This window comes from Bubalus bubalis, chromosome 14 (assembly GCF_019923935.1).
Source record: "Bubalus bubalis isolate 160015118507 breed Murrah chromosome 14, NDDB_SH_1, whole genome shotgun sequence".
NCBI lineage: Eukaryota > Metazoa > Chordata > Mammalia > Artiodactyla > Bovidae > Bubalus > Bubalus bubalis.
Genome location: NC_059170.1, coordinates 50,007,718 through 50,024,882, shown reverse-complemented (window position 1 = coordinate 50,024,882; position 17,165 = coordinate 50,007,718). Strand labels below are relative to the sequence as shown.

General features: G+C 39.8%; 1 protein-coding gene and 1 non-coding gene across 7 annotated transcripts in view; both read right to left on the bottom strand.

Moving 5' to 3' along the window:
- ZEB1 (zinc finger E-box binding homeobox 1) overlaps positions 1-17,165 on the bottom strand; it is a 198,414-nt gene that overhangs the window by 46,073 nt on the left and 135,176 nt on the right. For all 6 annotated transcript variants that reach the window (XM_025264296.3, XM_025264298.3, XM_025264297.3 and 3 more), the window contains exon 2: positions 7,959-8,159. In XM_025264296.3, the coding sequence (XP_025120081.2) occupies positions 7,959-8,159 (201 nt within the window). The remainder of the gene's footprint in view (positions 1-7,958; positions 8,160-17,165) is intronic.
- Positions 3,837-3,959, bottom strand: LOC112578969. Its single transcript, XR_003103407.2, has one exon. It is a non-coding gene; the product is annotated as a small nucleolar RNA U109 (small nucleolar RNA).

Below are 17,165 nucleotides of genomic sequence, written 5' to 3'. Positions count from 1 at the left end.
TGCCTTTCTTTATAATTATCTGGTGGGAAAATACTTTGAGATTAGGCACATATCTTTTTTCTCATGTTATCGGCACCCACTAACGTTAGTACCCATTGATGGCTCTTGCCCACAACAATTACCAAGGTGTTTGCCTAATGGTGATTTTCCACTCCCCTGATTATTTCTTAATTTACAACTAGAATTATACTATAAGGAAGAGCTTTCCCTTCTCCTCCATGTATTTAAGTATTTATATCCATATGGATGCACTGATATTTATTTCACTTCATAGATTATAATCCAATACTACCATTTATTTTGCTGCCAAAATTGTTCTAGATTTGGCCATGGGGAGTTCCTTTAAGTTAGCTCTTGTGTTTCTTGATATGCCTTCATAAATTTTTTTTAGCCCTTTCTTACTCATGTTCCAGGCTTATCTTACATTTTCTCTCCCTTGGTTCCAGAATCAGTCATTTCTGCAAGGAGCCTTGCCACAGTCGCTCCACAGATCTGGGCACTGGATACGCTTACTGCTACTGTCTGTCACTGCCGCCCTGCCTTCTCAGCAGACAGAGCTGGGAGACACGTATGTGCACTAACAGCTGCACGTAGGCGTGTGTACTTTTTTATTTGTCTTCATAGACATTAAGAACCATGAGGTCACACGAATACCTCTGATTCCAATCAGACACCACAGGGTTTATCCCAGCCTTCTTTCTTCCCCTGTCTCACTGCTGACAGTGAGAAACCTGGGTCTCCTTATCCTCAACATATTTACTTATTTGTTCAATTTCAGAGTATACTATACACATAAAGTAGTTTCAAAATTATGGAGTCTTCTGTGAGTAGCATTTTTATTAGGGAAAACGGGGACAGGAATGGGTGTGTGACACTTTTCTGAGTGTGTCTTTCTGAACCTTTACAGACAGAACAAACCACCTCCTCCCCCAAATAAATCACCCAGCAGACAGAATACAAAATGAAATACAGACATTAGCAAGGGAACCTAGCTGTATTACAAATGAATTACATGACACACTGAAGCGGGTGGGGAAGACAAGAACCTAAGTAACTTGGAAATCAATACTTGGAACATGTGCTGTAGAGCTGACGACACAGGAGCTGTACACACTGCTCTCCATCCAGGCACACGTCTGATTGGCTGGGATTTTTCAGGAAGGCAGTGGGCACAGCTGGGGTTCCCACTGTAGGTAGAGCCCAGACTCCTCCCCCTGGGCCACCTCATAATGCTTAGGCGTTTAGAGTCACTCAAATGTTAGTGCTGCACATTTAGTGCAAATGGAGTTGGATCCCGTTATGAGCAGAGCTAAAATAAGACCTCTGCGGTCATCCGGCCCAGTTTTTTCATCTTATAGATGCAAAAGTGATGCTCAGGGGACACAGCAATACAAAGAAGATGAGAAGCCGCATGGTGAGCTTTTCCACATCACACACCACCTTTGGTTGAAAAAGGTTCTAAAGGGTAGGTCAGGCTAAATCTTGAGACAAGGATAATTTGGTTCAATACTGAGTTATTTAGTGATGGAGGCATTCTTTGCATAGATTGTTTATTGTATTTTATTATAGTGTTAGTTGCTTAATCGTGTCCAACTCTTTGCGACCACGTGGACTGTGGTCCACCAGGCTCCCCTGTTCATGGAATTCTCCAGGCAAGAATACTGAAGTGGGTTGCCATTCCCTTCTCCAGGAGATCTTCCTGACCCGGGGATCAAACCTGGGTCTCTTGCATTGCAGGTGGATTCTTTACTGTCTAAGCTGCCATTTTATTATAACTTTTATTCAAAAAAGCTTTATTGCTACAACTGTAAGATCAGACTTTTATATGTTTTTACCTTAAAGAAGTTTTCATTGACTTGGCATTTTTGTCAACATGTGCATTTCTATAGAGGTCAAAAATTTTCAAGTCAGAAAAATGGTTAAATCACTCTTACTTGGGATCATTTTAAGGCATTAAGAAATAGCCAGTCTATTAAATGATACTGTATACCATTGAATTACTTTCATGTAATTTTTAAAAGCTAAAAGGGTAAAAGGTCTATGAAACAGGTGTCCTGAAAGAGCATATATATCTAAAAACGTTTAACTGACACAAGCATGACAGCTTTGGGCTGAACCACAAGAAGCTCTTGTCAGATAAGTATGATATGCTGGAACACTGCCAAGGTACACTATATTTCCTACCAAAAAAAAAGTGAAGTTTGTAAGTCTTTTAAGACAACAGGACTTAATGAATCTAGAAATCTCATCCTTAGATGTGAACATGTCTTAGTTTATTTAGTTTTATAATGAAAATATTGCTTCTCTTTAATCCTTCTAAGAACTTGATCCTAACTTGAGACTTCATTCACAGGTAAGATTTTAAAAGGCATTTATGGCATAATTAACATTTTGGTAGCATATAATATTTCCCAGTACACTTAAGACTGACAATTTGTACTCTGGTTGCAAATCTGTACCAGTTTCATGTGCTGATCTCTGCCACAGCTGAATGTCATTGCCTGCTTTCTTTACCGTTCCCCCTTTTCTTAGTCTTTAAGGAAACCAATTGGCATAGACAGTGTGGCTCCTGTAGCTTTCCTTCTTTGGTTTTTTGCTTGTTTTACCTTGGGTAGTGGTTGATTAATAGGATGCACCAAAAAGTAAAGAACACGGAGCAGCAGTGGAGCCAGGTCTCCCGAAAGAACAGAAGCTAAGGGGACCAGGCAGGGGGCCATCTGCCCCTGGGTGCCGGCTCCTCTGGTCGCAAACTCAAGTGCTCAGTTTCTGCTCCAGGAGCAGGCTGGTTTGGTCAACCAGGTCCAATGTGACAGATAATTTTTCAAATTCAGCCACAAGGACCATCCTGAAGAGTCATAAAACGATTCAAGGGTAGAAGTGCTCTGGATCTGAGGCTTCATTACATAAAATTTCAGTGGAATGCATGATTAAAGGCCGGTTAATTGTAACCGACTGATTGAACCATTAAAAGTTACTAACCTGGATATTCATGAAGTTAAATTAATTTACAGAGGATTCTGAACCAATAGTCCAGCAAAAAGTCTGGGCTGCCTTGCATCCCTGGGCAGGGCTGCAAATCGGCTGTGCATCTTTTCGCAGATGAAATTTTAAACTCCCACTGTTTACCAGAGGAATGGTTTTACGTTTACTGGCTTGTTCCATTGGTCAGGCAAGACTGTTTTGAACATGGTGTGACACACATAAACCTTATGCACTTATTTAACTAGGTGAGGTAAAGCCCAGAACTAGAACTTTATGTAGTTTGTTTATGAAATCAATGTATCTTCAAATTGAGGGCTTATTTTTCAGAGCAGTTTTAATTAGTTTTCACTATCTTCGTAGCATGTTCTCTAAACAATGTACACTAAACAACTGTGGCTCAAATGAACTAACAGTTATGTTCAGGTAGGAATTAATGTGCAACTCTTAATCCCCTATGACTTGGGTATCAAATTTATCATAAGATTTGGCCAAATACAACTTGAGGGAGCTCATACACAATACAAATTAGAAAGTATTGACGTTTGCTCCATTTTATTCATTGTATCAACCCCTACTCATGTTTTCCACTTTGTCATCACACATAATTGAGAAAATCTGGAAAAAAAAGGATATGCATGTGGCCATATGTTCACTCTCATCATTGTGCTTTCTTCCTTCCTGATGGCCCAAGATTTCTTTTCTGTCATTTCCTTTTTATTCAGAGGCTGCTTTCAGATATTCGTTTAGGGAAGGTGTGCTGGGGACAAACCCCCTCTGTATTCCTTCATTTGATTTCTTCTTCATCTTTGAAAGATCTCTTCTCAGGATACAGAATCCCAGGGTTGACTTTTTTTTAATGCAGGAGAAATATACTACTACTCAACTTCTACTGTAAGGCTGGCAGCCCTGAGAACTCCTTTTTTAATGTAGCATGTATTCCCGCTTCCAAAGGAATGAGAAGACACTTCCACGTGCAAGACAATTCTTTTCTTTAGCATTTGAGGTCTCCTGTTTCCATCTGGCTCCGTGATTTCCTATGAGAAATTTTTGGCAGTTAAACTGTTTCCCCCTAAAGGTATATGTACCTCCCTTCTCTGCTTTCAGGATTCTTTCATTGGCTTTAGTTTGCTTATGATACACCATGACCTAGGTCTCCTTGGATTTATCCTGTTTGGGATGCAGGATCCTGTCTTTTTGCTGCATTTGGGAAAATTTCAGCCATTATTTCTTGGAGTAAGTTTTCAGGCTCATCTTGTTTTCCTGGAATTTTGATGACAGGCACATGGCACCCAGAGGAGTGGCTCAGGCTCAGCTCCATTTTGCAGTTTGGCTCTGTTGTTCACACGGGCTCACGCAGGCTCCAGTCCCCACTGCCACATCACTGATTCCTCCTGTGTCCTCCCACATGGCTATGGAGTCTGTGTGCTGAGGCTCTGAATTTCAGTCATTGTATGTTTCAGTTCTAAATTTTCCATCTGATGCTTCCTTATATTTTTATTTCTTTGTGAAGACTGTATCTTTTCATTTGAAGCATGCTCACGATTGGGAGCTGAAGCACTTTTATCATGACGCTCCGTGTCAGGTAATTGTAGCATCTTTGTCGCCTCAGTGCTGGTGTTTGTTGACTGTCTTTTCTACTTCAGTTGAAATTTTCCAGTGAGTGAATTTTGAATGACACTTGGGGCTTTCGTGATGGCTCAGACAGTAAAGCATCTTCCTGCAATGCAGGAGACCCGGGTTCAATCCCTGGGTTGGGAAGATCCCCTGGAGAAGGAAATGGCAATCCACTCCAGTACTCTTGCCTGGAAAATTCCACGGACTGAGGAGCCTGGCAGGCTATAGTCCATGGGGTCACAAAGAGTCGGACATGACTGAGCAACTTCACTTTCACTGGGACATTCAGTTATTCTGTCGGCAGACAGAGACCCTGGATCTGCTGTGGGAAGGTGTTCAGGGTCTCATTCCAGGCCATGGCGGGCAGGTCTGGGCTCCTCCCTTAGCCTCTATTCCAGCCTGGGGAGAGGGCCTGCTCTTTATGGCTAAATGGGTGGGATCTAGGCCCCCACCAGGCTCTTCCGATTCCACTCTGGCTGAGGGGGTGAGGGTGCCTTATCACTGCCCCATGTGGCTTCCACTGACATCACAGGTGGTGCAGGGTGGAAGCCTTGAGTCCTCACCAGGCTTCCCGGCAGGAGAGGGCAGGATGCCTATCACCACTGTGGGCAGGGCGAATGGAAGGCCAGGTTTCACGTGGTTTCCAGGGCGTGTCCATTGTCACTGCTGCTGAGAGGGGAGCAACGCCCCATCTCCCTACTTGGTCTCTGACATCACCACGGCAGGGTGTGTGTGTGTGTGCTCTGCTCAGTGGATGCCAAAGGCTGGGATCCCCACTGGGGGGCATGGGTTGCAGGGCTGCAGTCTTCCTGTGGCTGGACTAGAGCAGTTGGTGTGCACAGCCTTCTTCTGACCAAGTGTTGAGGTTCTGATCTCCAAGGGACTCACTACTGACTGTGTTGTTCCTTGGGTCCTAGGAAATCTGCCTGTCTTCTCTCCCCCTTCCAGAGCCTTCTTGGGTTTGTCTACATGTAATATCCAGAGGGTCTGGCTGTACTTAGCACGAGAAACATGGAAAAATATGTATTTCATCTCCCTAGAAACAGAGGTCTCCACAGTTTTTTAAAAAAGAGTTGATAAGGGATTAAGTTATTACCTTATTTTACTGCTTCCCAGATACCTTATACATGGGCCAGCCCAGAAAACTCCTTAATCTCTACTCATATTTTACATAAGAAAAGTTTAAGAAAATAAAAAAAAAGCAAAGTGTCACTCAGAAGAAGCTTCCAGGTTGCTCTGATTTCAAAAGTATATTTACAAAAAGCAGGAGAAATATCACCTAACCCAGATTGAATCCAGGAGTTTAGACAATGTAAGGTCCAAATGTCAGGAAGATAAAAACTGAAGAAGAATTGAAGCTCTCAAATCAAGTCTAGGAGGGTGCAGTCAAGTTGGGCTGCATGGGCTCTGGTCTGCTATGTGGCATAGTCTGGATTCAAATCCCACAGGCAACCAGGAACACGAGAATTAGTTGTGATATTCTCTTCCAGAAAGTATGAAGTTCAAGAAGCAAAAGAAACTCAAAACTCAGGATAGAGAGATCACAGTACAAAAACACTTGGGTTTCCTGGCTCATACAAAATTATTTTCAGAAAATACAAAAAATCTTCGAAAATAAATCACTGACCTGATCACTACTCATGATCTTTGAGGGACAGTGGAGATTAGGAGAGGTGGACAAAGTCATTCCGTTTGCATATTGTTCCTTTTGAAACTACAGGTCAGAGATGTTTAACTTCCTTCTGGAGAATGTGTTCTAGAATAGATTATATAAAGGTACTGTGTGTACCTGCACTAAAAAACAAAAAAACAAAAAAAACACTGATCTCTAGCACTTAGGATGGGTTCAGTAAAAGTAAAGTTATATAACTGGCCTCATATCCATTTTTTACATTATTTCTAGGAGGCATGATCTCATATGATATTTACTTTTGAAGACATGGATGGCAGAAAATGAAGAGGAACTAAAGAGCCTCTTGATGAAGGTGAAAGAGGAGAGTAAAAAAGCTGGCTTAAAACTCCACATTAAAAAACTAAGATCACGGCATCCAGTCCCATCACTTTATGGCAAAAGATGGGGAAAAAACAGAAACAGTGACAGACTATTTTCTTGGGTTCCAAAATCACTGTGGATGGTGACTGCACCCATGAAATTTAAAAAAAATGCTTGTTTCTTGGAAGACAAACTGTGACAAAATCTAGACAGTGTATTAAAAAGCAGAGACATCACTTTGCCAACAAACGTCCAGATAGTCAAAGTTATGGTTTTTTCAGTAGTCCTGTACGGATGTGAGTTGGACCATAAAGAAGGCTGAGCACTGAAAAATTGATGCTTTTGAACTGTGGTGCTGGAGAAGACTCTTGAGAGTCCCTTGAATAGCAAGGAGATCAAACAAGTTAATCCTAAAGGAAATCAACCCTGAATATTCACTGGAAGGACTGATGATGATGCTCCAATATTTTCGCCACCTGATGCAAAGAGCCAACTCATTGGAAAATCGACCCTGATGCTGGGAAAGATTGAAGGCAGGAGAAGGGGATGACAGAGGAGGAGATGGTTAGATAGCATCACCAGCTCAAAGGACACGAGTTTGGGCAAACTCTGGGAGACAGTGAAGGACAGGGAAGCCTGGCAAGCTGCAAGTCCATGGGGTTGCAAAGTGTGACATGATTTAGTGACTGAACAACAACAACAAAAATACAAAAATATAATTTGTTGGTTTCTAAGCAGATTCTTCATTTGAGGTAATGATATGAAATTAGATAGGTTTAACTATATCGATAGTGTATGAAAAGCTTGATTCTGCTTATAAAAAACTAACAAAATTCAATATATTATATAGATCAATATACTAAATGCAAGTATGGTTGAAATAACTATTATTCTACTTCAGAAATTACTTTTTGGTAAGTAGAAGGAGCCGGTCCTTTTAGGAACCAGGCCGCACAGGAGGAGGTGAGCGGCAGGCAAAGAGGGAAGCTTCATCTGTATTTACAGCCGCTCCTCATCACCTGTGTTACCGCCTGAGCTCCACCTCCTGAGCTCCGCCTCCTGTCAGATCAGCGGAGGCACTAGATTCTCAAAGGAGTGTGAACCCTACTTCGAATTGTGCATGCGAGGATCTAGGTTGTGCACTCCTTAGGAGAATCCTCCAGAAACACCCGCCCCCCCAACACACACTGGTCCATGGAAAAATGTCTTCCATGAAACTGGTCCCTGGTGCCAAAAAGGTTGGGAATCACTGGATTAACAAGATAAACTGTAGTTCATTTCAAACTTATCATCTAGTTTATCATTTCAGTTAATACACTTTTTAAAAAGAACCCAGATAATAGAATATTACAAGAAAAACTGAACTCACCATCGTCCTCCCAGCAGCTCTTTGCGCTCCCTTCTCGCGCGCTGCTCCCGGGCAACACTGTCTGGTCTGAGGGCAGGTCTTCGTCTGGCACGCCGCCTTCACAGTCGGCTGCATCTGTGATGCTTTCTTCTTCCACAATGTGGAGTTTGTCTTCATCGTCTGAATCTGAGTTTGTTTCTACCACAGTATTATAATTTGTAACTGTAATACAAACAAGAAACAATCAATCAAAACCAACTAGTATAAAAACCAGTTTTTACACCTTAGTAAAAAGAAATTTTAAGAAGTGCTTAAAATAGATTGTCACTCAATAATAGTTTATTTTAGACTGTAAAATGTAAACAACTAATGTATTTGATAACATGCATACATACAGCACTCACTAGATACACAAAAAAGGCAAATAATAGTAGCCATGCTTAGTGAACACTTAATTGTATGTACAGGTGTTTTATAAGGAGTAACTCATTTGATTCTTACAGCAACATTTTAGCAACTGTACAAACAGAGGATCTATCTACTGCCTACTGCTTATAGCCCTATTTTACAGAAGTGGGAACCAAGACACAGGGAAGGTCACTTGTCCATCTAGGAAGTGGCAGGGCAGCGATTTGAACCCCAGGAGTCTGGCTCCATATTCTGTGTTCTTAAACATTCCATCAAACATCTTCTCCAGTATAGTAAGCTTATGTTATATGATACTGCTTATGTGGAATGAGGGCTTCAAATCTTTCAAGTACTACCATTTAAGAGAAGAGTTCATCTTCCCTAATAAAACAGCAATGCAACATCAAGTTTAACAGTATTCTCAAGTTGTCAATTAGGTCCAGGCATTTTCATTAATCCCATACCAACTTTAGAAAGAATCACCCAATATAACCACATTTCCACATAATTCAGACATGATTTAAGTGACGTTTATATGTAAGTAATGTTTATATGTGTCATTCTGAAAAAAGAAACCTAATGTTCAGTTTTCAAATGGGCATCCTTTCTACCTTTTCAATGAACTTCAGTAAAGTTTAACACCAGCGTTATAAAGATATATAATTATTCTGAATGAATAATTCAGCTCAAGAACCAAAACAAATAATATAGTCCAGTCAATATTTTTCCTCCAGAGTCTTTGTAATAGTCACTCCAATTGGATTAATTATTTAGAACTTCATTGGATATGATCACTGGAATAGCTCTTTTCAACGATCCGCAGGGTAATTCTTACTTGCTAAAATTTAAGGGGACAAAATATGCTTTGTTCATGTAGCCAAACAATAATCACTTTCAGTTGTTCTTTCCATTTTTCCCTTAACATTTCCAATCATTCTTGAAAGAAGATAATCACCTAAATGCTTAAATGACATGCATGTAAACACACACAGACACACACACACCCAAGAACACAAAAGAAGAAACACAATCTAAAAGTAGGGACGTGTATGTCAAGGCAGGAACTAATAACCAAAAGTCTCCAAAACTGCTTTGACAGACCCGAGGAAGACCCCTCTGTCCAAAACAGTACCAGAGGTACCCTTCTGCTCACATTAGGAACTCTTCCATATCTGAGGAAAAATATCAAGTCTTGTGTCTTTAATATTTTGGAATAAATACATTTTCCCAGATCGTTCCCCAGAGCAAACAGTTTTCTTTCTAGTTTTAATTTAAAAGTAATAATGTCACTGTAAAAAATTCACACAATACAAAACATGTAAAATTAGTAAAAGCCCCCTCCTCCAATTTCTCCTTCCTCAACCCATTCTTTCAAGGTAACAATACAGCAAGGTTTATTAATCAATTTATGCACTAGGTAGACATGGTACTTGGAGAAGGAAATGGCACCCCACTCCAGTACCCTTGCCTGGAGAGTCCCGTGGACAGAGGAGCCTGGTGGGCTGCAGTCCACGGGGTCGCCAAGAGTTGGGCACGACTGAGCGACTGCTGCACACGCAGATGTGATACTAAGTATTTTACATGATGCTGCTGATGCTTCCACGTCACTTGCAATGCTACAGACTGTAGCCTGCCAGGCTCCTCTCGCACAGATCCTGTCCACGGGATTCACCAGGCAAGAATATCGGAGTGGGTTGCCGTGTCCTCCTCCAAGGGATCTTCCTGACCCAGGGATCGAACCGTCGTCTCTTGTGTCCTACATTAGCAGGTGGATTCTTTACCACTAGTACCACCTGGTACCACCCATTTTATATACTTTATACTATTTAATAGTAACAGACCTCACCTTATACTCTCTTATTTAATATAAACCCTATATATATAAATGTATGCATGGATATCTAAATACATATGGGGTCACATTATACTGTTTTGCCATGTAGTTTTTGGGCCACGTAATAACATATCCTGGAAACTTTTCTACGTGAGGATCTATTGAGCTTTCTCACTTTCCTCTGGATGGCTACATAGCATTTCACTGTACAGACATAATCTAACCAATCATCTGTGGACAAAATTTAGCTTTTTTCTAGTGTTTAAGCATTGTAAACAATGTAGTAATAAATTTTCTTATAAGTACATCTTTGGACATTCCTTAAATACATTTGTCAGATACACTGGTAGGGGTGGAATTGCCGAATCCAAGGAAAACTTACATTTAAGTAGCTATTAAAACATAGGAATTCCTTCTACTCTAGTCATACCACGAATAAAGTAAATTGTGAACCTATGTGACAGGTAAAGAGTGTGATTCTCAAAGAACAGTCTACAGCTGGAAAAGCGTTTCCCATTGAGAGTAAGCATTTAACTGAGAGTGAGATACAAATGTGTGTGTTTCTAATTTTACTTATTTTTGGCTGTGCTGGGTCTTTTTTGCTGTGCATGGGCTTTCTCCAGCTGCAGTGACGGGGACTACGCTCTGGTTGTGGCACAAGTGCTTCTCATTGTTGGGACTTCTCTTGTTGGGGAGCGTGGTCTCTAGGGCACGTGGGCTTCGGGCGTGGCGGCACATGGGCTCAGTAGTTGCAGATCCTGGGGGCTAGAGCTGCAGAAGTTGTGGTTCATGGGCTCAGTTGCCCCGCAGCATGTGGGATCTTCCTGGATCAGGGATCAAACCTATGTTCCCTGCATTGTCAGGCAGGTTCTTTACCAATGGGCACCAGGGAAATGTGTGGGTGTGTGTGCGCTTGAATGAAAGATCTTACTGACAAATGATGCAAAACGCTATTAGTCTTGCTTTTACTTTCCAGGGCTCCTTATTAGTAGCCTACTGAAAGCCTTACTGAAGTCATTTAAAGTTGAGACGGTATATAAAGGCATTGATATGCCCCAAACTAAAATCTGAACACAGCTCATGTTTCCTGAGGATTAACTGATTCTTTAGTCCACTAGACCTGGTTGCCACAGAAGGTCTGGTTCAGTGCAAAGCTCTCACCGTGCTTGGACATTCATCAGTTCAGTTCAGTTCAGTCGCTCAGTCGTGTCCGACTCTTTGTGATCCCATGAATCGCAGCACTCCAGGCCTCCCTGTCCATCACCATCTCCCGGAGTTCACTCAAACTCACGTCCATCAAGTCGGTGATGCCATCCAGCCTCTGTCGTCCCGTTCTCCTCCTGCCCCCAATCCCTCCCAGCATCAGAGTCTTTTCCAATGAGTTAACTTTGCACATGAGGTGGCCAAAGTACTGGAGTTTCAGCTTCAGCATCAGTCCTTCCAAAGAACACCCAGGAGGACATTCATAGATAGCTGAAATTCCTACTAATTTCTAAAAGGAGGTTTTAGTACCCTTTCAGTATCTTGCAGTGGCCATGGGTTTGCAGTGATGCTATTCTTGCCTTTTAATACAATATACTCTAGTTTAGCTTTATTATTATCAATTTTGTTGGCTGTAGGTGGTCTGGTTAACTCTAGATTGTATATTTACATGTACACTTAAGAGTATTTGGGGCTTGAAAATTTTCCAAAAATTGGGCTTTAAGATATATATATATATACACACACATATATATATACATATAAATATATATACACATATATATATACACACACACACACACACATATTATGGTTTAAATATTTACTTGCATGCTTCATAGTTTTCAGTAAGTTCTTTTTACTCTGAGCTGTTTCATTCCATCTGAATCAACTGTAGCCTGAAGTCCTCTTTGTGAATATCTGTCACTTTCTAGGGTTCTAGCAAAACTCCTCCCTGTGCCCCAGTAGAAGCTGCCTTTGTAGTATGGATGACTACAAGCCACATAACAAAAACACAGAGACTGCATATATTTTACTGTTACCTTGTGAATTTCCCCTAAGTGTGTTTTGAATAAGTGGAATAAAACTTGAAAAATCCAGAAAAGCAATATATTTGTTGACGAAAATGGAAAAAAAGACCAGTAAGCCTTCTCACTGTCTTCTGCTTCACAGTCACTTAGTGGAGAGAAAGTAGTGAAAATCACTTATATTAATTATCATAACTCAGATAACACACAAGCCTGTGTGTCTGGATCTATCCTTTGGTGGATCCACAGAGCTAATTTCAAACTACACAGCTCCCACATCAGAAACACAGAGAGAATAATGCAGGACCTTTATAAATTGTAGAACACAATGAGTGTCAGTGATCTCAACTGTCTGCCCATCTATTTCCATATCTCTATGCTGTGTGCAACCTTTGAACAAAAAATAATGAAATATAGTTTTTCTAAAGAGAAGCATTTTTAACACAGGTGATCATTACCTCTCGCTTTTGAGTTTTAATTAATAAAATTTTAAGAAAGAAAATATAAAGGTTTTAAAATCTTTAAATATATAAAATTATATAATTATATCATATAAATATACACAATGTGAAAGTTAAATTTCAATAAAAATGGTAAAATTTTCAATGCATTCCAGAATGTGGTAAGGATATGCTAACTCTTGGTGATGATTCTTTTGTGTCATTTGCTAGCATTAATGCCAGATTTAACAGTGTTTCCCACACAATGTGGTTGTAAGGAGGTAATGACTGAGAAATGCATTGTGCTCGGAACAGTATTTTATCAGCAGTAAAGACTACAGAAGTATCTGCTGTTACTCTCAGCAGCAGTGGCATCTCACTGAACCTGTACAACAATTCCTAAGAAGTAGGTACTACTACATCTTCCTTTTATAGACAGAAAAAGAAAAAGTAGCTAAGTAATGGTTCTGAGGTTAAGTAGCTACTAAGTTGAATAGGTGGACTCCGATCCTGGTCTGCCTGATTCTACAACCCATATACTTTTACTACTAAGTATAAAGCCTGCTGGCTGAAGATTTCTGCACTAGTGATACATATTTTTAAACTTGTTATTTCTGTGTCTAGCCTATTCTGGGGCCCTGTAATTCCATACTTAACAATTTGCCACTAAAAACATTTTCAAATGACTCAAAAACTTTAACCATTAGAATCTCAATATAACCAACAGTATCCCATGAAGTAATATCATCATTGTAATTAATAAGCCTTTACAAGACTTGCATATATTATTTTCAATACTTGATAGCATGTAGTACTGTATCAAAGGTGCTCATTAAACTCTATGTACCTATTTCTTAAGTCACGTACAATTTTAATAGAAGAATTAGCTAAATTAGATGAATGAGGTTCAAGAGCTGAGCAATACAATCCCAACTTCCATCACAAAGGTAAGAGAAAGATATATGAAGGCTTTATAAATAGAAGCCCCACCAGACACTGTTTATAATCATGCTGCATAGCAGATTAGGTTCCTTCCTGTATGTGAAGGGGAGGCTGGGGGGTTGGAAGAGGAGGTGGGGTGGGTCAGGTCTGACTCACAGGTCTTCGGTTCCTGTCAGGTTACAGCAGTGGCATGTGTTGATTAAAGCCACAGGCAAAGGCCACATTTTGACATATTTTCTGATGTACAAAGGCATTTTTCCTTCCAGAGGAGAAGTACATCATGCTGAACTACATCCCACTCCTTCACCAATCCCCAAACACACACATCTGCATGGCAGAAAAGAAAACTTCTCTTAGGAGAAGACACAAGACTGGTCCTTAAAAACTAATAAACCACTTCTAGCAAACTGTTCTACGTATATCAGTCTAACTTACTGTCATAATTTAAGAAAGATCTAGAAAACAAGTACACTGAGTCACGTATGAAGCCATATTTCACACGTGTCTGCACTATGTTGAGAGCAGCACAATTCAGGCGGGAGTGCTATGGAACAGACTGGAAGGTGGAGACGCTGCACAAGTACTTCCATTACTGCCAACATTGCTGTGAGGAAAATACCATCACATCGTGTATTCATACTCCTCTTGACCTGAGCATGGTCCCTGACACACTCACTGCCTTCCCCTTCCACAGAGTAGGTACAGAATTATTTGCTGAACTGAATGTGAGCCCACAATTATTTATTTCTCAAGGAAGAAGTCAGTCAGTATATTTAAGTTCTACTGATAATTCAGGAAGATAAAGACAAAGCTGCAAGGATAATCAGATAAAAAAAATCTTGTCAATTAACACACAACATAGAAAGGCGAGGTCATTTGGCAATTTGTAAGGTTAGAGAAAATTTGTGCAAACAGCATGACTCCAGGAAAGAGGAGTGCTGTCCATAAATACTACATTCGATATTTGTCAATCTGGCTTTTAAACTAATTCATAGATAATGTTAACTTACTATCTATATGTATTTTACTGCACAAAGTTATGATGAGTATGCATATTTAATATAACATACAAGTAATCTAATAAATGGGCTTCCCGGGTGGCTCAGTGGTAAACAATCTGTCTGCCAAGCAGGAGATGCTGGTTCAATCCTTGGGTTGGGAAAACACACTGGAAAAGGAAATGGCAACCCTCTCTAGTTTCCTTGCCCGGGAAACCCACGGACAGAGAAGCTTGGTGTGCTGCAGTACAGGAGGTCACAAAGAGTTGGAGATGACTGAGAGACTTAACAGAAATGTAATAAATAATGTACAAAGTGCAATTAGCTAATTTTAAAAATAGACATCATAGTGATTGTAGAGTGCTCTAAACACTGAACATGCGAGATTTTACTAAACACTAACGGTTTAGCAAATTTGGAGGTAACTTATTTGTATTCCTCTCTAGGTACAATCTTTCTTAAGAGTACCCAATAAACAATAATCACAGACTCTTTTGACATTTTCAAAATAATTTGAGAAACATAATTTCAACGAAAGTCAGTGATTCTGAAATTTACCCCTGCAAAAGGGCTGGTGGTTTCCAGGGCCTCCAGATACGAGCTATTAATAGACGGACAGCTGAGAGCCAGGCCCGGAGGCCGCCGCGGGAGGGAGGGCTGCTCCCACGCACAGGACCCTCGTTCTTATTTTCCCCTCTCTCATTACATAGAAATCACTGCATATTCAGACGATCTGTCTTTGGTCCTCTCTAGTTCTTATTTGGGCCTTTCTCCTATTCTTCATGGGTCCCTCTGTCTGTATCTCTTCCCAAGTTAACTTCCCCTTTTCCTGCTTTATCAAAACTCCCACTCACTCAGGGAGCTTAGTTTAGCCAATGTTTGTATAATTTACTATAATGTTGGCAAAACTGTTAAACAGCAAAATTCTCAGCAGATTAAATTCAGTCCCAGGAACAGGTGAGGAATGTATATAGACTAAAATAATTCATGCTAAATTATCAATAACTAATAGCTCCTTCACAGGTAAACTCAACATTGATAAAAAAAGACGCTTTTTAATTTATATGACTTGTTACTTACGTAATACATGCAGTATGACAAAAGTCAATGTGAAGAAGGGATTTAAAATGCATACATAGAAATTAAGTCAAAAAGTAGAAAAGCTATATAATCAATAAATCAATCCAAAAGCCAGATCTTTAAATAATTAATAACATAGACAAATCACTAGCCCATTTAACACTAGAAAAAAATTGAGAGGCACAAATATTCAATATTAAAATACAAACAGAGAAGTAACGAACATGACTTACCAACTAAACAAGAGGAATTTAAGAGACAAACTTTATAAATATTTTGCACAAATCTAAGCAAATAAATTTGTAAACATGGATGAAATAACTTTCTTGGAAACTGAAAATGACTATAGCTGTATTTATTATTTGATAGAATTTATAAAATTATAGAAGAGAGAGCCAAGGTAGACAGACCATAAAATAAACTTGGGAAGATATCAAATAGTTAACCATAAAGTGCCATATGTTTTCCCAGGTGAAGTTCAGGATCTTCAAAAGACTGATAATTCTGTTGCTTTTTCAAAGGAGAGGAAAATGAAGAGTCCAAGTTCTTTTTATGAGGCCAGCATAATAACAGTCAACTAGAATCTGAGGACGGAGAAGGCGATGGCACCCCACTCCAGTACTCTTGCCTGGAAAATCCCATGGATGGAGGAGCCTGGTGGGCTGCAGTCCATGAGGTCGCTGAGGGTCGGACATGACTGAGCGACCTCCCTTTTGCTTTTCACTTTCATGCATTGGAGAAGGAAATGGCAACCCACTCCAGTGTTCTTGCCTGGAGAATCCCAGGGACGGGGGAGCCTGGTGGGCTGCCGTCTATGGGGTCACACAGAGTTGGACACGACTGAAGCGACTTAACAGCAGAATCTGCGGAAGACCACACTCTTCCCCTCCCCACATTCCACCCAATAAAATCAGTCTTAATGGTAATCACTGATGTAAAAATTCCAAATAAAATATTAAATCCAGGATTATATTAAAAGAATAAAGTAAGCACTACTGAACAGTAAGAAATATATGACATTCATTACATTAACACAATAAAGGAGAGACAATATGACTTGTATAGAAACTGAAACACATCTGAAAATATTCCCTATTCCTTGTTGATAAATGCTTTTTCATAAAAAATAAAACTGAAGTTAGTATCCTGATAAACAATTATGTATTGGGAGGCATCTTTAAGATAAAGATGTTTAATGTCATTAGAAATTAGCAGTATTCTAAAAGAACAAGCTGATATTTTAAAAGAATGAAAGAAAAGCACAAATAATAGAAAAGAAAAAGCAAAATTATTATCGGCAGGTGATATGAAGATGCTTCTTCATGGAGAATGCAGGAAAAATCATTAAGAAATCATTAGCAATGAGAAAATTTGGTAAATAACTAATTATGAATTTAATAGGAAAAAATCAATAGCTTTCCAATAAATCAACAATAACCTGCAAAAGACATAGCAAAAAAAAAAATTCTACTAATATTGATAACTACTCAGAAGATAACACCTACAGGAAAAAAAGA